The sequence below is a fragment of the Bombus fervidus genome, chromosome 17, assembly GCF_041682495.2.
Source record: "Bombus fervidus isolate BK054 chromosome 17, iyBomFerv1, whole genome shotgun sequence".
NCBI lineage: Eukaryota > Metazoa > Arthropoda > Insecta > Hymenoptera > Apidae > Bombus > Bombus fervidus.
The window spans coordinates 8,091,902-8,117,200 of NC_091533.1; the positions used below are offsets into that span (position 1 = coordinate 8,091,902).

The window sequence follows — 25,299 nt, forward strand, 5'->3', positions numbered from 1 at the left end:
CGATTTTGAACGAATGAAGCGAATGCTTGATAAGAAATTACGAATTTGTACGAGAACTTTTCGCGATCACAGTTAATTATAGAATCGAGTAAAGTGAGATAAGAAATTTCAATTCGGCCGGCTGATATACGCTGTCTCATAAAATTCTAGTAGAATCAAATATAATTTAACAAAGTAGTCCACGTACGGTTACTCGCGAAAGTATTCGTACGCGTTTTAAAATTTCATTAGCACTGTTATGAGACTCGACTATCGTGATTAGATTGCGGATTTTTATGCATTTATGTGAAATTTAAGGAGGCAGGAATGCGTAAAATTCACATAATGCATAAAAGTATTCGTCATAATTCTTAATGGATAAAACAAATTTATAAGATCGCGATTTTTATGAAAATATATATATAAATGTGCTATTTATTTCAATCATGAAGTTACTGCTTTTGCAGGGACGAATAATTAAATATTAGGTGTCGAAATCGTATATGAATAAAGAATAGACGAATCTATAGGTAGGTAAGAATCTAACAACCTGATCTTAGTCACGTTAATATTTTTGCACTAAATATAAATTATTGGAATTTAAAATTTCATTGTGAACTTTGCACGCTTTTCTTCGTTTTATTGTACTTTGTTCTGTTTGAGATACATACTTTAAAGGTCAACGATAAATAAGTAAGTAGTTTCAGAAGGTAAACAATTCTTCTTTTAATATCTTTTTTTCTTTATCCGTGATAAATGATCGTATATATTTATAATAATATATATAAAGTAAATTAAAAAATGTTCGGGTACTAACATGCCAGAAACCAATTTTACTTTGGAATACGATAGTATACATACTCTTTCAATGACGTTCAAAACAATTATAAGTCCATTAGTATTTTCGCTCGTATAATGTTCCTTATTACACTAAGAAATATAGACCATATCTAACAGATATGATAAGAAAATTTTTCACGATACCTATAAGCTAAACCGCATTGTTTATATTCTGCATAAATCCAACAAATCTACCAGCCTTCCATTTCATAATTCTCTATGTGTATAATTACACGCTACTAAAACTTCATTTAAAGATCACTTTCTAATCACATAGTCAAGTAATTATGAATCTTTTACTTATTTTGTAAATATAAGAAAAACAAAGCTAAAGTAAAGTAACTAAAACCTCCAAAATTTTCAATACGATTTACTCGATCGATTTTTACAAGATGCTCCTGAATCATAGTGAAATACAAAACAAATTTCAAATAACTATATTGAAACTCAAAATTACGAGAAACTCAAGTTAGATCAAATTCAATTTACTTTAAAACTAGAAAAATTTAACTTCAAAGATCGCCGGAAAGAAGTTTAAGGTCAAGCGTTCGCTTTTCGTTATATATACAAAAAAAAAAAGTAAAAAAGTAAAAGAAAGTAAAAAAAAAAAAAAAGAATGAACGACCTCGAAAACATAAGGCACGTTTCACGTTACACCAATCGAATCATCCAGTTTTCATCGTCACTGTTTTTCACGACATTAAAGCAGCCTGTTTTCAATGAATGACTCTGTACAATAACTTCAATGTCGCTATTATGTGCTTAATACCATTAACCGCGTCAAACGACGCATACATAGTATATATATGGTTGAAATAATCCATAAAATCAAAGGTAGGAAAATAAATAAAGAAAAAAAAGAAGAGACACGACACTTCGGTATGTACATACATACTACGTATGTAACTCTGCATTAAGTACAAGTGCACTCATACACGGAGATTGACCTGGTGCAAGCGCAATGCGCAATTCAAACTCTTTATCTCTCTTTCTTATTTCCTGTGCAGTTCATTCGGCTGTCTTTGTTGCTCTAATTGGCTACTCGTAACTAATAACAGGATGAAGTATGTAAGTCGCAAATTCGAACGTATATAGAACTATCATAGTAACTTTTTAGTTTGGAAATTTGACAATGTAAACGTTCGAGTATTTCGAAGTTAGCGAATTTATAAGTTCAGTATCCGAAGTTTGAGAGTAGTTTGTTAAAGATCGAATACTTGACTATATCTTACGAGTACTCCTCCAACCGTATGAAGCTAACTACCTTGGATAGTGTATTTGATTTGTACGTATTGAACTTGATCCCATCGCTACTCGTAGTACTATGTACATAATACGTGTATATAACTAGGTGTGTTATAAGCACATGTATACGTAAAAAGGCAACTACGTACGATATGGTGCAATCACGTTGACCGTGGTCAGGATTGGCTCGACCGATTTATTAAGTCGTGCAAACGAGCGAACGAAAAAGTACCATCAGTCGAGCGAGTTTTATTTTCCAACGCTTGATAAACGATGTGGTGATAATAACTAATAAGTACAGCATGACACGCACATCGACAAAGGTTTAGCTGACGTAAATACTGAAAGAAAATCGATAGGGCATCGAGCGACATTAATTATATCTGTGCTTTGTGTGTACGTGTGCATAAAACATGTCATAGAGAAAAAACTAAGTGGTGGGTGGACGGTAACTCGATATTTTTTTTTATTAATTAATAACCCAATAATATGTAACCTAACTTTGTTAGAATCGACCGTGATTGATGTTTTCTTGATGGTTACAGCGATCGAAAGAGAAATAAAATCGATAACTGGTAGGCAATGAGAAAGCGAAGGAAAGTTATGAAAGTTTTCGTACACCTATAGCACGCAAAGCTATTTTTATTATTATGATATTCTACTCCTCGATTCCTAAATCTCTATATTTTTAAATTCAAATATTTCGATGCAAAGTTATTATATTGTATAGTGAGAAGATTAATCAAATACTGTTTTAAAAGTAAAACAAGGTTGACAGAAAATACAAGCATAAACTATAAGACTATGCAAATACGATATTTTTATTGCTATATTAAAATATATGTTTAGATATTTTTATAGAATAACTCATCTTTCTATAAAGTAGTTATTGTACTGTTTTATACGTTTTAGTAAATCGATATGATATTACATATGCATAATAAAAATATTAACTCTACACCGTGAAACGTATAACACAGTGTTTAATCGTTCAATCGTTTAAATCTACAATGTCATTTCCATCTACGCTTCGAGCAGTGTAAAAACATCGAAACGCCTTAAGTGACTAATATTTGACAATAATTATCCGACTATATAATTATAAATTCGTGACGCATCGTTCCAACGACTAAATGACACATTGCGTATATATGTGAAACGTTTGATCAGCGTACAAAGCAGCGATAAAACCGCGAGAGAGAGAAAATTTATCATGATCGGTGAAGTATGTATCAATCGTGCTCGATTATGTAATAGCAAAACGTTTAATCAGCTGATACACTGGATCGTGTGATGAAAGGATAAACACATATCAGATGTTCTCGTAATAAGCCGACTATCCTTTTCACTTTTCGAATGGAAAAGAAGTAAGACCAAAAAATACTATGAATGACGATTTAACACTTACGCATTTACTGATATGGACGCACACGGTGCGTCTGCTGATAGTAGTCAATATTTTATATTATGGGGTATTTCAGCAATCACATGCAGTAAGGAAACGTTTCTATGTAAAAGAGTAAGTCAAAAATTGATCAAGTACCCAAATACCCGTCAACCAATTGGTAAAAATGAGATAATGATACAAAATTACTTTCTTCGTTTATTATATACTAAATATTGTATTTTATTTTAAGTATAAACGGTAAGTATATCAGATGTTCTCGTAATAAGCCGACTATCCTTTTCACTTTTCAAATGGAAAAGAAGTAAGACCAAAAAACGCTATGAATGACGATTTAACACTTACGCATTTACTGATATGGACGCACACGGTGCGTCTGCTGATAGTAGTCAATATTTTATATTATGGGGTGTTTCAGCAATCACATGCAGTAAGGAAACGTTTCTATGTAAAAGAGTAAGTCAAAAATTGATCAAGTACCTAAATACCCGTCAACCGATTGGTAAAAATGAGATAATGATACTTTTAATCTGTTTTTAATTGTTTGTTTTTAATTTCAAGTTTTTCTTTATACGATATAATGTTACCTGATCATATAGTATAATTTTAATTTCATAGTAAAATAAATTAGATTTAGGTTTCTACATATGTAATTAAAATGCAAACTGCTGTCACTCTTTGTTAGCAAAAATACAACGGAAATAGGCGTAAAGCAAAATTAAGAAAGTAAAAGTAAGGTTAGATCGTTCATGTAGAACTTTTACTCAAATGTATTTATACATATATTTGTATGGTGACATTGCTTAACACAATTATACTTAGATTCTCAAATAAACATATTCCCTATTTACATGCTCGCCATCATACCTACATTCATCATTATTCACTCATACTGATCTAACCATCAAAAACAAGAAAAAAAAAAAAAACAAAAAAACAATAGACATAAACATACCGCGAGCGTAAACGTAAGGTATGCCGCGTGCATTAATGCAATGATTTACGCTTGATACCTCCAACGAGCCTTTCATACACATGTAAAATCGTACGTCTTCCCTCGTTTCTTCATTCAAGCTCTATATCAATTATGGCGTACACTGTACAGTTTTCCTTTACACCAAGTGTGTGTGTGTGTGTGTGTATATGTGCATATATATAATACATGTAATATATAATATATATATTACAGGCATATCGTCCGTAGTAGTTTCTCGCATTACCTACGCGCGTTATCGCGTGCACGTCGCGCAACCAAACGGACAAAGAAAGCATACGAGGCGCTGTACCTGGTGTAATATCGACAAGTAGTCAACGTTCGCGAATTTCATAAATACACGCGAGCAGACTGTGTACCTTGAACACGATTTACACACGTTTAGCCTAGACACGATAGATCGAAGCCTATCCGTGTAAAGTGTAAGTGAACGTAATGCAGCGCGGTGATGAGCGTATGTAAACAAGAAGTCGCGCCGATGCGGCATGCTTCGAGTTATTTATAGAGACCCATTATTGTGCAACAAACGTGGCTTTACGTAACGCACATAGTATATAACCTGGCTGGTCTGTCGGTCACTCGGCCGTATACAAAGGAACTTGCTTTCCTCGTCCTTTTGTTTTTTTTTCCCTTCTTTTTACATCCTTTTTCTCTATAACTGCTGCAAAGTGATACTAAACACCATGCCACTTAGTTTCAACCCTGGTGTAAACAATAATCTAAAGAAACCTCAGCATTGTGTATTGAAAGAAAAGTTTGCTTTGATTCATACAATGTTTATCTGTATACTGTGAAATTTTGCATATGCGTAACGTTGTGAAAAGCTTTTTCAGAGTTTGAAAAACTTACAAAATTCCATGTAGTGCAATAAATTGTGTCTATTTCATGCAATATTTACGCCATGATAATAACAATTTATCTCTATATTGTAAAACTTTACATATCCATATACGTAATATTACGAAATGGTTTTCCAGAATTCGTGGAATTTTCAGAATTCTGTATAGAAAGAAATTGTTCCTTCGTTTCTCTATATTATAAAAAACTTTACATGTCTGTTCTATATTTTGCCACAATTACCATTTACCGCGAATTACCATTCTGTAATTTTTATGATATTCAATTCATATCCATGAACATAATCTAGAAGTACGTGCCAATTTAAATTTGCGTCGTACTCATTACGTCTTAAATAGAATGTGTTTTTCATAATTTTTTAATGATACTTCTGTTGATTGATGATTTTATGATGTTAAATTGATGACAGATTTCATGATGGCAACACCGTCGCGAGGGGAACGAATACATAGAAAGTTAATGCAAACGCGAATACCGTATATGCATTTTAAACCTGTTCAGAGATAACGTTCTAAGAAAGCGATTAATAACGACACCGCGTCGTAACCATCCAGTTACTGTTTATATTACGCTCGTCATAGCAAATTACTACAATTTTCCTAGAATATAATATACTATACGACAGAGTACTCTGATGTATGAATATTCAAAAACATCAATAACTAAAATTAATTTACGTAATTACGACAATGGAAAACATTCTTATAATTTTCTTAGAATATTGTGTGATACACAAATATTTGAAAATATGGAAAATTAATTTACACAAGCTATAAAAAAATTTAACATCTATTTGTCATTTACTAACATCACAAATAATTAAATAAGACGAAGAAGGACTCTATGTAACAATTTCGAAATCTACAATTCTTCGCAATAATTCTACATTTATATTGTTAGAAAACAATTGATATATCGGCAGTGACTCCCGCGCCATGCTTGTTTGGGCGTGAACGCATGGAAGGTCCGGTTTGATACAACCTCGCAAAATATTTCCCAACTCGCCTCTATCGATCATTCCAACAACAAAAATAAACACTAACTTCAAAGAAAGAAAAAAGTCTCTAATTTATAACTCAAGGAAATATCACGTAGTAGCATCGTATAATGCGAAGACTATTGTGCCGGCCGGCTGGCCGGCCGGCCGGCTTCGCGACAGCTGGCTATCGAGAGCCTACTAGGATTTTGTTTGTATTGTACACACGTTTTACGTCCGTGTCACGATTACGAGTCTCGCCAATGCCACCGCGACGTCGACATCTATGCTAACAACGCCTGGGATGGCGAACAGAAAGAATTGCCGCTGAACGTTGTTAGAATCGGCATGACTTGATAAGGAGGACGAGCACGCCTTCCTCTGCTGACAAATTCGTATCATCTCGGTTAAAATTCACAAAAATACGTTACGTGTATTTAACCCTCGCGATCCGACGCATGCGACATCTTAGACATCTTAGTCACTCATTTTAGACGCAGTATTTATGAAACAAAATTAGATAAATTTGGATTTAATGATAAAAGTGACATGAGTGATTTTTGATTCAGCCATCATATTTCGCGGTTCGCACTCACAGAATTGAAGTCATAAATGACGTGGCGTGTCAAACCGCACCGCTCTATATACTACATAACGCTGACGTACACGCGAACGCATATGTAACTCGGTACGAGTTTTCCCAGTCGACACATGGCCGTGCACATTCCTAGCAATTTCACGTTTTCCACGTCGTCGTTTTTTTCTGTGATCAATGAGAGAAAGACTCACCCGCACAAATTGGTTTCCTGTTCCTCGGTGGTTTCGACAATTTCCTCGAGCAGAATACGATCCTCGCCACCAAACACTGACATATCTCGTTGGTCCGCAGCACTGAGAATCCCGCCGCGCGATCCCGCACCGTCCCAGCAGCCGTCGTCACGGCAGCGAAAAGACGACGGGCTTCTCTCTCTTTCGCAGCACTCCACTTGAAAAAAATCGACGCGCACACTTCACGCAAACGTGACGCAAATCCTCCACGAAACTCGTTAATTAACTTTTTAGACCGCGGTGGCACGCACCGAGATTCGTCCACGGGACAGCCACTCCGCGCGGCGCACACACAACGCCCGAACGCGTTTTGTAATGGCGATCTTTGGCGGGAAACAGCTGAGGGCCCCCACAGAGTGCCGCGAATCACTCCGCCGCCGGCTTCAGTGCCGTCAACACCTATGGTTCATTCGATACCCTTTTGGACATCTGCCACTTTCTACTGCAAATTTTTTCTCAAATCTTATATACACTAGAAATCCTTTATTTTTTGACACCAATTATTTTTATCGCGTTTACACGATAACACTCTTGATTAATTATATATGTTCGTTTAATGTACCGAAAATTACGATAAATAATGTCCGATGTTGCATAAACTGATATTACATTTCAAATAAATCATCTCACGAATCTTGTCATGAAGCGAATCATTCCGTCCGTGTACACCGAATCATCACGTGGCACATGCTAAACTTTGTCATGAAACTTGAGGCAAATAACACTCGCGCACTGTAGGAACGATATGCAGAAACGAAAATATAATCACACGGTGAAGTTTGTTGTCTCAATCTAGTTTATGTTTCCACGAAGCACAACACATAGACGTGATTCACAGTGTCGAACGTTGGAGGAGCGTTTTCGAGACACTCATGACAAGTTTAGTGTACGCGGTTAGGGTGAACGCTACATGATACTCTGCCCTGAACAATGACTCTCTTTGGACCAATCGTACATCAGCTCATCTTCAGTTTGACACCAATTTTTTACAGTTTTCCGCAGGTAGTTGAGTGCAGATTATGTACTGACAAACGACGAATCACTGGTGTGGTTAGCTGTCTGCTTGGTGAGCTATTGTTAGAAATATTTATCGCTTTAGAAGGGACTATTTTCACGCTGCGTAGGTTTACGCTAGAGGAACGGCGCGGCCGCGCGGGAAACATCTGCCAGCTGGCAGAGGCCCCGCCCATAGAATACGCCAATCTCCCCCACTTCCCCCACCTTCGCGAAACTAAACCCACGCACACTAACCCCCAACCATTTGTATAGCCGTGACCGCGCGCGTACACATCCAACAACCTTCTATCCTGGTCCTTCAACGAGCTCTCTGCGCAATGTTACACGATACGAAAGTTGACAATAAAAATTCGCTGCTTCCTCGCACGTATCATACATCCTAAGTCCCTCGTTCTGCATTTCTCTATGTCGATACAGAGATGAATAATCAAAAATGAAAACTATGTGTAAACCAATATAATAAATAAAAAATGTTCTACTATATTCATTAACAATTTATCTGTATTCTGAATATCGAAATAATGTAATTTTATAATTTGAACTGACTATTTGTACTTTTAACTATGTATGTATGTATAATTTTTGTTGTAAAGTTGTAAACGATCTTAATGCACTGTCTTCGTTCACAAATTGCTACATCTTTCGAATGTTTCTCTATCAATGTGTGAAAGATAAAAATATAAGTATAAAAAATAATACATTTCAACAAGATCTTATGTAAATTAGTTCCGTCGATTACTAGAAATTAATAACTTTCCTAAGACTCTCTAAATAATTTGATTTTCCATAAATAAAATTTCGATAAAATATTCTTCAAATAATTTTCCTATAGAAATTGTAATAAGCTTGTTTAAATCGATAAGTTGTGAAAAGTCGTGCAGCCAATGCCATCTGGCGGTCGACGATTGCACATGCAAACATAACGGAACGGCAACCGAAATACAAACACTCAGATGATTTAATATAAACAATGTACTTCCATCATTATTTGCAAATAGTTTTTTTTTATACAATATATGTGAAAAACATTTATTTTCGTAATCATTCTTTCTTTAATTCTATAAAATGAAATATAGTAGTGATGAACTTACAAATAAAAAGAGCAAATAAAAGATGTTCTCACTTCTGAACCTATTTTACCATTATCGATAAATACTGTTGATTATCTGCGGAATTTCTTTTTCATACTCTGATATAATGACAGGCTAAAATAATATTTAGAGAGACTGTATTCATAGTTATTGTTTATATTAATTATACATTACATCGTAAAAAATGATGGTTTTATATTGTTATGATTTAGAAAAAGATAACTATGAATACGCCTTAAATCCAGTTTAGTAAATCAAAATAATATTAAGTTTTTTCGATCCTCATTCTCTTACTCTATTTCATTCATTAATCCGGAAAATGGTTAATTCTATCTTGAATTTTTCGATTTGCAACTTTGGAAATATAAGTAAATTTCGTCTTGATCTCATATTTAAAATATGTCTTTAACCCTTCACGAACGAGACAGTTCGAAGTCAACCGTTCCGTGGGGCCGAGCTGCTGCCACGATAGTCATTTAAAATTGTCAGCGCACATTTCTGCTTAGACGCGATTTTCGTTCATAACACTCCAAGATGTCAAATTCTAGACATATGTACATGCACAGATTCTCCATAGGATAAATAAAATGACACACATATGAGTCTTTTGGTTCTATCAGTTGTTTTCTCCGAACGCGTATATAAGTTTGTCGCTCATAGCGACGCATTTACGTGGGACACATATATGAGTCTTTCGGCTCTATCAGTTTTCGCCAAACGCATATATGAGTTCCTCGGCCAAATTGATGGCTTACGCAGAACGCATATATGCAATATGCAAATTGCATATGATACGTATGTAAATATGAAATCACGAAGCATTTTTACTAATACCTTATAAAACAGCTACGTAATCAGCGCTATTTGGCTGATTATATGTAATATCTTTTTCAGAAAAGGTGCACATTTAGACTTTGCTCGATTCTATTTGAATTAATGTATAGTATCATTCAAATGCTCGATGATTCGTATAAAAAAATTGGCATAAATACATATATCGTTTAGATTTTTCATCCTTAGTGTGTTTGTATATTTGAAATTATCTGATCATTATAAAACAGATAATTTGTTTAACACGTTGTATGCCACGCTAGTTTTACAGGGATTGCCCGTGGCGCCACGATGAATTTTTTATTATGCTACACGTATGATGTTGAAATATTACCTACAAGAGATATGTTACGGCGTAAAATCATCATTAATGAATTTATTTCACTGAGGTCACCGGTGACCACCGTGGCGCTGAAGTGCAATTTCGTGCGATTCACTTATTTTTTGTGATTATCAATCACCTCATATTGTTTCTTCGTGTTGCTAAATAATTGTTCTATGTTTTTACGTTCCGGGACCTACCATAAACCATAATCCATCCCTCGGTCATACTTATTCAAATATATAATATTTATAATATTAATCAAACATCTTTCAAGTCGAAACGTTCCTTAGGACTATTGTTCATTAAAGTAAAACACGGAAAAAGCAGGTTTTTCCCATGTTCGACAGCCACTGACGAGGGGCACATATAATAGATCTATATTTCATGTATAAATAAAACTATTTTTATATGTTTTATACTGCATTAATTTCGTCACACCATTGTAGTAACGATGGTAATAATAAAAAATTTATAACTATTGACATTTGTTCAAATTATGTATTTCTACAAATCTGAGCGCGCCGATCACCGGTGACCCCCGTGGCATTCAACGTATTAATCAGAACAAAATTTTTTTGTAATATTCACATTTCAAAATCGAACAAAAAATTAAAAAAAATTTCTTCCAAAAAAATTAATATTTTTATATTGGATTTTTATATTATATTAACACTTAGCCACCGTGCATTTTTCCAAGTATCCAGGACTAATATTCACTACTAAAAAAACAAAAGTGTAAAAATTATTTAAGTGATTAATTATATTTTGCGGTAATGATTTTATTTAACGATTTCACATATTGTTTATACAAAACATCAAATTAAAAATATATATTAAAAGCATAAAAAAATGTAGGTAGAATTAAAGACATTAAAGATGACTAAAGATAAATAACACGACTTGAACGTGAAATTAAGAATTCATAATGCATTTTAATATTTTTTTACAGTGTGGTATCGTTCAATTATAACTTTATTTAGTCATAACTGATAGTGTAGCTTTTTAATTAATTTTAACACTACTAAATTGGTGTATTTTATTATATACTGTACTTTATAAAAGCAGAAAAAGTGGCGCAATTAATTGGGAACAAATCCAGCTAAACAATAACTGATAATAACAAAAAAAAAAAAAAAAAAAAAAAATATGAAGAAAACGCGTTGCTAAAGTCAAAAAGAGAGATCTCCCCGTTCGGTCACGCAGCGATGTTCTTCACAGAGGGGAGATCTCCGCTATTCGGTTGGCTAAGTGTTAAATTTTAGAACGGACGTTATTTTGTTCTCAAACTAAAATTGATTGATAAAACACGTAGAAATCTGTTATTATTTGTATTTTTAATTTGTAAGTAATATTGTTTTTTCTTTTTTTGTACTCACAGTAATGTGATTAGTGTATTTAAAACAGAACCCAAATTTTGTCAGTTTATAATTATAACACTATTTATAATGCCTCCCAATTTGTACACAATGATGATTTCAAGAAAACTTTTACTACTTTTCTTTCGATCAGCAGATATAGACATATAATATTTCTCCAAATTAATAAATTTTCTTTACATTGCTAATGTGAAATAGCTAATCAACATAATAAACAGAAACAAGTATCGTCACAATAAAATCTAAGTGATTATTAGTCAAATATCCAATGTTATATCAATTAACTGCTAAGAAAACGTTTAGGAACCAAATTGAATTGGTACCCCATGAGATTCCAAGATATTGAATAAATAAAGAGAGTAACAATGTTACCCTATCGTACTAAAAATAGTATTTAAAGAGCCTAAGACAAGTCAGTCTTAGACTTTACTCGACTGGTTTGATTTACTTTACTGTAATGATTATAAAGCTATATATAGATACAATATGTGTTATACAAATGCATCAACCACTTTCTAATAGTTATGCTTCTTTTACACTGTGGTTACATTCTCTTCATTCCTTTTCTTTTCAAAAAAACGAGCTAAACCTAATACTGTGCTAAATGCTATATTTACAAGATTAGAAGTTGACCGTTCCGTTTTTTATTTAATTATGTACAGACGCGTAGCTCTTGATTACAGTAGAGAGTAAATCAACAAATCTATTAAAATATATAAAACTAATTTAGTATTGCGAATGATATCGTCAAGGCAAATATGATTGAAGCTGTAATGAATTGATACTTGGAAACTAATTTGTACTTTATGATTTATTTTTACTACCTTCTTTTTTACTTTTTCGTATTAAATATTATATATCTTTGTTGATTTACTTCTAAATTTTTCCTCTTTTAAATTACACCCTTTAACTTTCTGTTTGTTTAAAAAAATCTTTAAATATACATTAGTATATTTCTTCTTAATGTGGTTCATGCATCTGTAATCAATTTAGTGCAATGTGAAAGCATGGATTTACAAATAACGGCGTTGTAAAAGAAATGTTGTCAAAATAATAAAATAACTTCTGATATATATAAGAATGTTTAAATGCAATATGTATGCATGAATTTCTCTTGATATTTTATATAGAAATTTATATATACATGTAAATATTAATATAAAATAAATCTTGTATCCTCTACCAAATACCACGTTAGTTTTAGTCCAAGCTCCATGAAATTATAAATATGTATTAAATATGTTTCATTCAGTTCTGGAATTCATTTATCTATTTGCAAGCACTACAATAGCTACTGTATTGTATTTTAATTTGCAAAGAAGTAGTTTGGCATTCCAATTTCTGTTATTTCAAAAAGTAATTTACAGATAATCAGATTTTGTAAGAACCGATTTTTTGAAAGAGATATAAATTAAAAGTAATATTTTATCAAACACTAATTTTAACCTAACCCCAATCTTGAATGTATATAAATGCATAAATAAATAAGTTTCAAATTATATTTTTAATTTATAATATTTAACTATTTTCCAAAACAAAATATCTCACACTTTTGTCTTTTTGTGGCTTTTTTCTTTTTCTGTTTTAAATAAATGGTATTCTTTCCAAATTTACATCCTAAGTGATAGAGCAGGATCTCTATCTTTACCTTTCCCTAATTTCATATGTGTATGTAGATATGAATATTAATATACATACACACACATATTTTATTAATAAAGTATATAACAAATACTGTATATAACCATGATGAAATATGAATTTTTAATTATTTGCATCTATATGCCTTACCTGTAAATCCATGTTTATTTGTATGCAATGATGGAACTTATTCATGGTATTATCTATGTACTATCTTTGTTATAATAATTTTTTCAATCCTAATTTCAACCTTTCCTGAGCTGGATTCACTTTGATTTTCAATTGTTGAATAAGATCATATATCTTTAAAGAAGGCCCAACTTTAAAACCGGTTAGGTCTATTATTTGGTCCTTAGTGAGTGTTAATAGAGTTTTTCCATCTATCTTACGTTTACTAAAATTATCGCAATATGTTGCACAATCATTAACACGAAGAAATTGTGCAACATCAAACACATTCCACTCAGATGGCACTAATTCACCAGATTCAGAACTCTTTTGAACACCATCTGCTAGCCTTGGGATGTATTTGCTAGAAGCAGACGTTACCTGGAAAATACCATTTACTCTAAATATTCATATTTAAAACTTTTTTATATGTAAAATTCAGCAAAAATTTAACAAGATTTAATAATAAATGCATAAATGTCTAGACGTTATTCTCACTAATTTACTATATAAATATAAAATATTTTATGTAGAATTGGAAATTCAAAAGTTTAATATTATATCTAATCAATCATTAATATTCATTAATTAATATTCATCTCTAATATAAAAATATCAAAATATATTTACATTAATGTACGATGTTGCAATTCGTTCTTTTGGTGGTGGAGGGCTTTGTATCTCACTTTGAGTATCATTTAATGCTTGACCTTGTCCAGTAGTAGGACTAGGTAAAGTTTGATCAGGTCCAGCTGGTTCTTCTGCTGGTTCTGGTTCCCTGTTTCTTTGTTCTGGTAGGCTTTCCAAGTCACGTTCTCTTTCGATTTTTATTCCTTGGGCTGGCTCTACTTCTCGTTCGCGTTCACGAGCCGTACTAATACGTTCACTGTGTCGAGGTAGAATGTTTTTCGCGCAAGATACTTTGCTGCTTTTTTTCACTTTTCTCTTAGCTTTACGTTTAAGGCCTCTTGGTGATTTTACTAAGAAATGAAATGAACATGTTCATTTATAACATTAGAAAAAGAAAACAGAAGTTGGCACACAACAATAGTAACAAATATATTAATAATATTGAAACAAAACTCATTCTGGAAAATATTTTTAATCCATTCACTGCCAACTACAAGATATCTGGTAGTAAGTGTATGTACCAAGACTGCCGATTACGAGTTATCTCGCAGTGATTTTTTTCATTTTCAAATTACTGCAAAAACCATTTTAGTACTATATCTGCAACTAAATATTACATTTTGTGAAATTTCATGTTTTTTTTTTTTTTTTTTAATAAAATCTTGGCACCTAGAGCAAGATACTCTAAATTTGTCTGGCAATAAATGAGTTAAAATATGAAACTACAACATTTTTTTAGAATATGAAACAAGTATTTACCAGTAGGACTAGTGTTTTTATTGAGTACACGGGGCCCTTCTAATTTATGATCAACCAAATCACACCATCCAACTGGATAAATGTCAGGACTCTGACAATCTAGCCATTGATCATATTCGTCCTCCCAACCATCGAAGTGTACTCTTAATAACCTTCCAATCACCCTAGTAATAGTAGCAACACAAACTAATCTAGGATCCATTAAATCAGCTGCTTCGAGCCTCATTCCTTCAATAAATCCATGTTGAGGTATTTCCTATAATGAAAATTTCTATATGTTGAAAAGCAATGAATATAGTTATACATGAATACGAAATATAATAAATAGTACAAAACCTATAAAATTTGTATTTCTATAAAGCTTTTATAATATTTCTTAGATTTATTACCTCTATGAAAAATACTATTTCTAATGTTTATTACATTATTAAAATTATTTCTGTAGTTACCCTATTAAATAACTGCACAGGAGCGGGTATAGTATTCGTCTCTGTTAAATATGTATCCCATGTAAATGTAGTAGGATCATAGCCCTTTGGTGGTGTAAGTGGTAATCCATGTTGAGAACAAAATCCAATTGGAAAAATACAAGGTGAACATGAATGATAGCAGAACCAATCAGCACCACTTGCATCTTCATCATAACTATCTATACGGATCATTATATAATCTTCTTTTAAAACTTGCATAATTGTTGCTGCACATATGGCAGAGAGATTAAGAGGATCAATGGCTTCTATTTTCATTCCTTCTCGAAATGTGTATCCAAGATGTACATGATGGTTCTTTGGCACATAGAAAAGGTCTTCAGTTGCGTCGTCTTCACACAATTTTGATTTTGACACACGTTCCAAATATTCGGGATATGCATCCAACGTTTGTCCTACCCGTTTTGCCCACCCAACAGGATGTATAAGAGGAGAATCTTCGTGGCACCAAAAACCATTGTCTTCGGGTGGTGAATCATAGTATCGTACATGTAATCGTTTACCCACAATTTTTTGTATCGTTGCTACTTTTACTTGCGAGATTCTATTTTTATCTACGACTTCCAAGTGAAATCCACATCTAAAACGCGACTTCATACTATCGTTAACTTTATTATAAAAATTAGTTGGCAGTGTTCTTGCACCTGTCAATCGTTTCATTAGAAAATCCTTCCAGTCTTTGTACTTATCAGCAATTGCTGTAAAGGATTATTATGATTCATTATTACAAATTTTGTACAAAAACAAAGAGCGATCCATAACAATGTAAGCATCATAAATGTTTGCTTACTATTAGGTGGAATAAGAGGTTTTCCAATGGTTGCACACCAACCTACAGGGTGTATGTCATTCGAGCACAAAGATACCCAAAAATCTTTATCATCATTGAGTCCAAAACCCTCATACCTTAACAAAGCTCTATATCCAGATATACGTAATACAGTAGCAACCCAAAAGGAATCTGGGAAAGCTTCACATACTTCATCGCAATCAGTATTTTCCACTTCTACTTTCATACCAACTGTGATATTATCCCATATTTCTGATATAGGTGCCTGAAACATGAAAATTGAAATAAAATCTATACAAAATTCAAAGTATAGTAGCAAAAATATCAGAATCTAAATTAAAAGTTATGTAGTACTATATTAACATTGTATAGAAGACTGACATGTTTAAAACAAGATACTGGAGCAGCACAAAATCCAGGTTCTGTTAATTGTGGGGTCCAATCATAAGAACCTGCCATTTCAGCAGTTCTTTTTCTTCTTACAGGTAAATCCTCTGGCATTACTGGTTCTGATATAACTTTCTCTTTCTCTAGTTCAAAAGATTCTTTTATGTCTGTTTCTTCTTGTACTATGACCTAAGATATTTAAAAAATATATGATTTCTTCTTCATATTTTTAAAAACTTATTTTTACATGTAACTCACATTCTTTGTTAATTTAGACTCGTTTGGAGAAGTTGAATTTACAGATGCGTGTGCCTCTACAGAATGTGATGGACTATATGTAGAATCAGCAGTAGGAGCTGTATGTTCCGAAGATCTTGCACATGCTCTACTACAAAATCGTCGTTCTTTAGTATAAAATGCATGTTTCACACCAATAGCACCACATTTTTCGCAAACAGCTATAACAAGATAATAGAAGTTTACAATTATACATCAATAAGTTTATAATTTATAATTATAATCTTGAGTTCTATATCTAACCTATACCATCCTTACGAATGGGAATAAAATTTAAATCTGTATGTGGTTGATAAGCAATTGGTGTCTTTAAAACCAATCCAGGATGCTTTATAGGTTTTATTTTCCTATTGCGATTATCCTGAGTAGTTTGTGTTGCTGCATTGTTTACAACTTGCTCTCGTTCTTCGTCACCAATGTAATCTTCTAATGTCAAATATTCAGTCATTTCTTGTCTTTCAGACTGTGAATCATATTCCTGAAAACAACGATAATGATGGTAAATATTACTGTGTACATATTACTTATAGGTACAATGTAAAATTAAAATATATGTGTTTAAAGTATTAGAGTTTACCTGTTGTATTTCCTGGGAATCGACGGCTTCTACAGCTTCATCAGGCTCTGAACATTCATTAGGGAACTGTGGTGGTAGATATCGTACCATAGTTGTAGGTGCAATTTGGTGATTTCTAATATTTTCATAAGGATTTGAACCATGAGGGAAAAAAGGACTTTCAGCTTGACGTGGATCCAACATAAGTTCATGTGTAGGTTCTCCATGTACCATCATATCTCCCATCCATACCATCCCTAGTTCCGGTAATCCAGGGATGGAAGCATACACTGAATTCATACAAATATCCATTCCTATATTCACATAATGATTGAAATATTACTCTTAGATAGATTATATATATTAATATCTTCTAGCATCGAATAACAGGATATTACAATTGAACGAACAATATTTGATGTAGGACAAAGTATATTCTACAAATACTGCAATTTCGATTAAATTATGATGCTTAATAGGTCGAAGGATTTTTAGTACACACAAAAGAATTCATTTAACAAATTACTATACAGAACGTAATTTATTACACAAAAACAGTTTTTTGAATTGATACTATCGCATCCGAATTCTATTCTATGTCGTATAAAATGTGCAAAAAAAACTCAATATGATTTATTTCTCAAAGCGACGCCGAAGCTTTGAAAATCAACATTTATTCAACCTTTTCCACTGGGAAACATGTTTCAAAAGAAGAAGTTTCTCTTTGGAGATACACCATATCCTGTGTAAAGTATTCAGTCCCAGAATCATAAATTACGATGTAATTTAACGCGCGAGCATATCACATAGCGTAGGAAAACAAGTACGAACCATTAGAAGCTTGCATGTCCATGACAAAGCAGAGCCAGAAAACTCCTGTATATTCAAGTGGTGTGCAAATTGTTACGCCACCTGATATCAATCATTGACATCATACAAATTTGGCGGTATATACAAAACTTTAATTTCCTATTTATTATTATTTTGAATAACGAGAATCTGGTACGATGAACAATGAGGAAGTAGGGAGAAGATTGGTTATTTTATAATTATAATTATTTTCTATCATATTTATCAATAAGTTTGTTTATTTACGATAAAATTTTAAATAACCAATTTTGGTACTTTATTATTCTTAATAATGATCCTTTCTGATAATTCTAACCATCTTTAATGAGATAGTTTATTCTTAAAAAACATAATTGTCAAAAATATAACCTTTTCCCTATCTTTAAAATTAGTAAATTATTATGTAAAATATTATTCATTTTTATTTAATTTTATATAAATACAAAGTTATATGACTGTAAGTAAAGTTTAGTGCATCTTCGTTTAACATATTATATGTTTAAATTCTAAAAGTTTCATTCAAGATTATATAAACAGATCTCGACATTCATTACCGAAATAGGTTGAAGCATAGGGAAAACTGTACGAAAATTGAGTCGTGAGAAATCAACATGAAAGATAAGAGGTTCTCATTTTGCATATGCCTGACATACTATGAATATCTCAAACAGAGATACTTTCATGTACTGTTTACTAAATACATTGTCATATATTATATATAATTAATTTGTATACATATATAATAATAATTATCGTTTTAAAGACTTTAAGGGTAACATTTTTGTTTAAATTTTCGTAAAGAAATAAGTACTTTTAGTATAAATTATGTTTATTCATTTTCTAACTAGGATAATCAATACTAAGAAAATAACGAATATGCAATTATAATTTGACATACATATACATATACTTACAGAAGCTGTTTTAGAACAATTATGTTTTAGAACAATTGAAACATTTAAAACATCGATAATTATTTTCAATTGTCTTTGTTTTTCTAATAAACTGCACTGTTTTTATGAAATAGATAGTAACTTTTTTCCTAAACATGTTTCATTAGCTATCTAACTTCAATTACCAAACGATGAAATATAAACAAAAAGAATGTTAAATCATGCTCTTTACAGTATTCTGTAATAGTGTAAATATGAGATATATATTCCTAATATAGGATGTATTTATCAAGTAATAAACTCAATATTTTATGAATATGATTAGTACATTATACTACTATGTTAAGTATTTATGACTTGTAAAACTGTTATTCGTTTTGAACTTTGAACTCTAATATTTCATTCAAGTCCTTCAGTCACATAACTTACAATAGTAATTATTTTTGTATTAATATTAATATATAATTATATTTAAGATTAATCATTAGTAATTTTTATTTCTACAGAATATAAAGGAAGATAAAATAACAAGGAGATTATTTTGTATAAAGTAAATATTTTAATAAAATTAATATGAATCAAGAAAGAACATCAATGGAAGTGAAATTCACAGTACCATGGGGTCATATTGCAGGCAAGATCTATGGATCTTCGAAAGAAAAAAGAGTTCTAATGGTGCATGGTATTGTAGACAATGCTGGTACATTTGACAGGTTAATTGAACACCTTCCACAGAAATACCAATATGTGAATATAGATTTGCCAGGGCACGGACTCTCATCTCCAATGCCATCTGGATTGCCATTGCATTATTTTGATTATGTCTATTCAATATTATTTGTTTTGGATGCACTAAAATGGCAAACCTGTATATATATTGGACACAGTTTTGGAGCTCACATTGCAACGTATTTCAGTATTTTGTACCCTGGAAGACTTGAAAAAATTGTAGCACTCGATGCATTTCTACCTTTTCTGGTTAAGGATATCGTTCCTCATATTCGAAGTGTATATAATTTAGATGCTTATACTAAGGATTCTAATATACTTTATACGAAAGATGAAGTGATGTATGCTTTGCAATTTAAAAGATTTGAGACATTAAGAACAGAGGCAGCAGAAGCTTTATTTAAACGCGCTGTCACTAAGGTTGGTGATTTGTACAAATTTAATCGTGATACAAGATTAAGACTTGTTGCTAGACCATTTTTGACATTGGAACAACACAAGGAAATTTTTCAAAAATATACAACTAAAACATTAATAATTATAGCGGATAGTTCCGTACGAGTAAATATTTTGTTGCAAATAGTAAAATCATTACCACTAATTACTAACAGAACTGATCTTTTTACTGTAATTCAAGTCAGAGGAAATCATGATGTACATAATAATTATCCTGAGAGGGTAGCACCACATATATGTAAATTTCTAGACGATAATTTACAAAGTAAATTATAAATTATTTATTATTTCTATAAAATATATATGTTATTTTTATAAAATAATTTTTATTATATAATACTACATGAAGGGAATGTATGAGAATATAATTCATATTAAATTTATTTTTGTAGTACTTAATGTAAATCATTTTTTACAGTATTTATATGCACAGAGTTTATTATAAGTATATACACTTTAATCTGTATTGAACTATTTGTACTTAAATTATTGACAAATGTAAAAAAAATGTATATTTTAAAATTGGTAATAATTATTTGGTTAAAATTGTGTTTTTAAAATCATTTTACTTTTACCCGAATTATACCTTCTCCTTGCAGAACTTTTATACATACTTCGTTACCTTGTAAAATGGAATTCTTTAATTCATCTTCTAGTAATATTGCCATATGATTCATAAACGATCCATTTCTTTTTGTATCATAATCATGATTTAACGTCAATCTGACTTTGTACCAACATACCAAAGCATTTGGTAATAATTTATTATTAGTTGCACTTATTTTTCCAAAATTTATCACACGTTCAGCAACTTCATTTTCTCTCATTTCTATCAATACATTTATATCGGATAAAGCTTCATATAAATATAAACTCGAATTCAAATCAAAAATTTGATTTATCTGTAATATTGTATATAATATCATAGGGACAAATTTGTAATTATATTGTCTTATTATAACATTTTATATTTTACCTTAAATTTGTTAATGTATTGTGCAATACCATAAGAAGTTGTATTATTGAAAGTATTATGTGTTTCCTGTAAAGGAGTATTATAAGGTAATTCGGTATTAATTTTTACATATGAATACACAAATTATCTTAACATGCTGACAGCCACCATATTAAACAGATCTCCTAAATATACCTTTTCACAATTTGGCGTATTAAATGCAAATGTTGATATATCTTGTAAATTTTTATCTTCTACGTAAACCATATTTGGCAAATCATCTGAAAATACAAGCTGACCTACAAGAAATATCTGTTCTGGCAACAAAATGCCATTTGGTTTAAGTAAACATCTGTAAAAGTATCAAAATTTTTATTCTGTTATAAACAAAATGTAATTACATAGCTTTTGAATATATTCTTACCGAAAAAATTCATGATTATATTCCTCACTGTAATTTTTCAATTCTCCTTTAATGTCAAAATCATGAATAAATATAGTATCTAGAGAATCGGAAATATGATTATACTTTGATATGATACATAATTTATCCTTGAAACCATTTTGTTCTGCTACTTGTTTGATAAATTGTTGAAACGCTATATTTTCATTTTTGTAATATAAAATATTGCTATGCTTATTTTCCTTTAGTAATATTAATCCATAAATAGGAAATGGGGAAGTATCTAAAATACTGTGTATTTCTTTGTTAGTGAATGATTTGCTAACCTCGGTAAGTAATTTTATGTACTCTACATCATTTAAAAATGTTATGACTTCTTTTGGTAAACGGTACAAAAATTTATGATCATAGTTATCACATTGAGAATTATTTGATGAATATGAGCATTTAAGTTTTCCTTTCAACATTTCTCCCTTAATTGCAACTGCATCGCCTTTCTGTAATGATTTTGGTATTGTAGGAAAAATGGCAACTTGCCAACATGATTTTTTTTCTGAAGTGTCTATTGTTATTTCCTCATCAAGGTGTAACTTAAACCATGTTATTAAACCGTCTATAGTACCACTACGTTTACACGTTATATCTATAATATTTTTTATTCCATCTGTATTAAATTGTTGTAAGTCCGACAAGTCATTGAAATTGATAGTAAAAAACGCTGTGGGTTCTACTATGTAATTAACTTCCACATTTTTTAAATTTTCTGTGTCATAATATTCCTCATCCAATAATACAGACACATTGTCAAAATTTAGAGGACAAAAGTGTTTTATTTTATCAAACATCACAGCTGATTTGTTTCTTATATATTCACATTCAACAGCAGCTATGTAAAGTGTAGCTCCCATTGGTATTACTATGCCATTCTTATCCAAAACATTTGAATGTACGCTCATCATGGATGGTATCACATGTTCTCCAAATAAACCAGCATCAAAGGTTTCTGTAACTACTAATTTTACTCTAAAAGATTAGGAATGAAATTAAAGCTTTTTTGTTGGTTTAATTATATAATTATTATTATTATCGCAGAACTAACCTTTCTGCAATATCTGTAGGGATTACAAGGTCCGAAGAAAGTTTTGGTAATAATATTATGTCTCTGGCATTGTTAGTTTCAAATACTTTCTCCGCAATTTTTAACATCACTGGTGAACATTCACAGGCATAAATTTTTTTAGCACCTGCATTCTGTGCATATAAACTTAATAACCCTGTACCAGTTCCTACATCTAATACAGTATCATATCCTTGAGAAATTCTCTTGCGAATTACACACTCAAATGCCATGTTTCTCTGCTTGTCATTTAACATTGGAAAATGCCATCTATCTACAGCCATGCTATATGCATTTTCCAAGTTCCTTTCTGCTGGTAAAAAATTAGGATTCGCTTGCAGGGCTCTCTTTAAGTATTTTATTGCCTCTATTGGATCATTATTCCTTTAACAATATAGTTTTTTTCCTCATTATAAGGAATTTTAGCGGTCATGATATCTGTCATGTCAAAAAATTAATTTTAAATTGACTGATAATACATTAGTTCAAGCAATGAGTTAAATTACCTTAAGAGATGCGCTGCGAAATTATTTAACATACGAGGATTGTTTCGATAAATATCTAATGAACGTTTGTAACATAAAGCAACATCTGCAAATCTATTCTCACCTGCTAACTGTATTCCCCATTGACCTTAAATAAAAACATTTTAAATTTTTAGGCTTTAAAAAGTACTGTTGGTAAAATAACAACATACAGAGAACATCAACAAATGCTTCTTCAATTTCTAATCTTTTTGGAGGACATAGCTCTGCAACAACCGTATAATATGCATATGCTTTTCCTACGTTCCCAGTTCTATTATGATCGTAAGCTTTTTGTAATGATTTCTCAACTATTTCGTTTAATTCTCTCTGCATTTTTAATAGTATATGATATCTTCCTTATATTTATCATGAGGAAGCATACCCTTGTTTACCATTTAAAATTAAGCGAAAGTAGCTATTTATTGTTAGGAACATAACCACATATATACACCATGAAGAAATATGAAATTAATAAAGACTCTTTTTAACTGTAATATTTTCTGTTAAATTGAAGGTTTCCTATTTACGCTTATCATCATGTAAAAACAACTTAATACTATTTATCTCAGAACGCCATTTACTGCTATAATGTCATAGATAAGAAGAAACTTATATAGATGTTGATCTTTGAGATTTTAAGAATTATACCATAGATAAAATATAGAATAGATCTGCCACCTAATGAGGCTTTTGTACTGGATTATTATGTTCATTGTTTATATCATTTTCTTTACTCATTGAATACGAAATACAAAAGAAGAAGGGTGCAATTAAAATTATATACGGATGAAAGTTAGTTGTTTCAAAAATAAAACGGGAAGGTGATATAGTAGTCAGAAAACTGTATTAAAATACAAGATGTTTCAAAACAAAAGGAAAATTTAAATACTATCGACGTTTTTATGGGTATGTGAAATATTTAAAGTACAGTTTGGATAGTTTCGAAAGAGAAATAACTACTTGAAAAGAAAACTTTCCTTACTTCTATTAGAGAATATCTTGATCAGTATTTTTATGCAAAGAAGCATCTGTATTTTTCTATTGCATTTTGCGCGGATATTAAAATGAATATTAAAATAAGAAATATTTAAATCTAGATTGTTAGTTAACCTGAAATCTAGAAAAATTTACCTATAGAATTTCTATGTATGTATGTATATAGAATTTTTCTTGGAATCTATAAAAGTTTCTATCTTCAGTAGAATTTCTGTAGAAAAACTTGATTAAATATTAACAATTAAGTATTATTTCTATCCAGAATGTAACTAAATAAACGATCCTTTAATTATCTTGCATAATTTGTTTTTTAATGTGTTATACCGTATTTTATTCATTAATACAAACAATTTCTGTGAGAAATACAATGTAGAAAATTCATAGCAAGTACAAATTAATCAGATATTCATTCGTCGCTCTATCCATAGAGGATCCGAATGATTATTATGAAAGTAATAAAGCCGACGCGTTCGCGAGTAGAATAAGCCGAATTTCTGGATTTCATTTCATTTCGTCTCATCCACTGGCAAATAGAATGATTGGGCTTGCACGGCCAGCGAATACAAATCAGAATACGTTTCGATCATTTGTGAACTAGATGCACGTCTATCTGTTTACATGCATAATACGATACGGTTGCTTATAGAATACGAATATATTTTCGCGTTATATGTATATCTATTTACTACATTTATTTGGAAATTCAGACTTCCTTGTTAGATATATAATAAGTTAAATATATACCTAATCTAATATACTTGTTATATTTATATTTTTATTAAATACAGTTATTATGAGCAGACATATATACCAATCAACATTCTAATTTTCATCTGCTATTTATACCCTATCAAACTCACAATTCCAATGTATGTTTATAAATAGGTATGTAC

The 25,299-nt window shown here is 31.3% G+C and overlaps 4 protein-coding genes across 10 annotated transcripts in view; 1 reads left to right on the plus strand and 3 right to left on the minus strand.

Annotated features, from left to right (window-relative positions):
- Crp (transcription factor cropped) overlaps positions 1–8,217 on the minus strand; it is a 160,829-nt gene extending 152,612 nt beyond the window's left edge. For 2 of the 3 annotated variants that reach the window (XR_011802184.1, XM_072020576.1), the window contains exon 1: positions 7,087–8,209. Coding sequence is in view for 2 of the 3 variants with exons in the window: in XM_072020576.1 (XP_071876677.1) it covers positions 7,087–7,169 (83 nt within the window). In the remaining variant the exon portion in view is untranslated. Of the gene's footprint in view, positions 1–7,086 lie in introns of all 3 variants that reach the window. The other variant, XM_072020577.1, reaches the window with a different exon arrangement.
- A 1,615-nt stretch (positions 8,218–9,832) lies between these two features.
- Positions 9,833–18,391, minus strand: LOC139996285 (polycomb protein Sfmbt). Of its 4 annotated transcripts, none has more exons than XM_072020558.1 (10): positions 18,313–18,391; positions 17,503–17,771; positions 17,169–17,403; positions 16,887–17,086; positions 16,623–16,817; positions 16,242–16,506; positions 15,413–16,149; positions 14,964–15,219; positions 14,205–14,554; positions 9,833–13,955 (listed from the first exon to the last, which is right to left on the minus strand). In XM_072020558.1, exons 1-10 carry the CDS (start codon positions 18,332–18,334, stop codon positions 13,626–13,628), a joined length of 2,859 nt encoding a protein of 952 aa, XP_071876659.1. In that variant the 5' UTR covers positions 18,335–18,391; the 3' UTR covers positions 9,833–13,625. The 4 variants fall into 4 exon arrangements, with proteins under 4 accessions (XP_071876659.1, XP_071876661.1, XP_071876660.1 ...); XM_072020560.1 differs by having other exon boundaries at positions 17,503–17,795; positions 18,313–18,349; XM_072020559.1 differs by lacking the exon at positions 18,313–18,391 and adding an exon at positions 18,164–18,306.
- Positions 18,392–19,759: 1,368 nt separating this feature from the next.
- LOC139996005 (protein arginine N-methyltransferase 9) lies at positions 19,760–23,931 on the minus strand. 2 transcript variants are annotated; one of them, XM_072019971.1, is made up of 7 exons: positions 23,581–23,931; positions 23,390–23,516; positions 22,866–23,267; positions 21,788–22,789; positions 21,559–21,715; positions 21,385–21,450; positions 19,760–21,310 (listed from the first exon to the last, which is right to left on the minus strand). In XM_072019971.1, exons 1-7 carry the CDS (start codon positions 23,741–23,743, stop codon positions 20,969–20,971), a joined length of 2,259 nt encoding a protein of 752 aa, XP_071876072.1. In that variant the 5' UTR covers positions 23,744–23,931; the 3' UTR covers positions 19,760–20,968. The 2 variants fall into 2 exon arrangements, with proteins under 2 accessions (XP_071876072.1, XP_071876073.1); XM_072019972.1 differs by lacking the exon at positions 23,581–23,931 and having other exon boundaries at positions 22,866–23,321; positions 23,390–23,522.
- LOC139996006 (serine hydrolase-like protein) lies at positions 19,797–20,968 on the plus strand. The gene has a single exon (XM_072019973.1). It carries the CDS (start codon positions 19,797–19,799, stop codon positions 20,682–20,684), a length of 888 nt encoding a protein of 295 aa, XP_071876074.1. The 3' UTR covers positions 20,685–20,968.
- Positions 23,932–25,299: the final 1,368 nt, after the last annotated feature.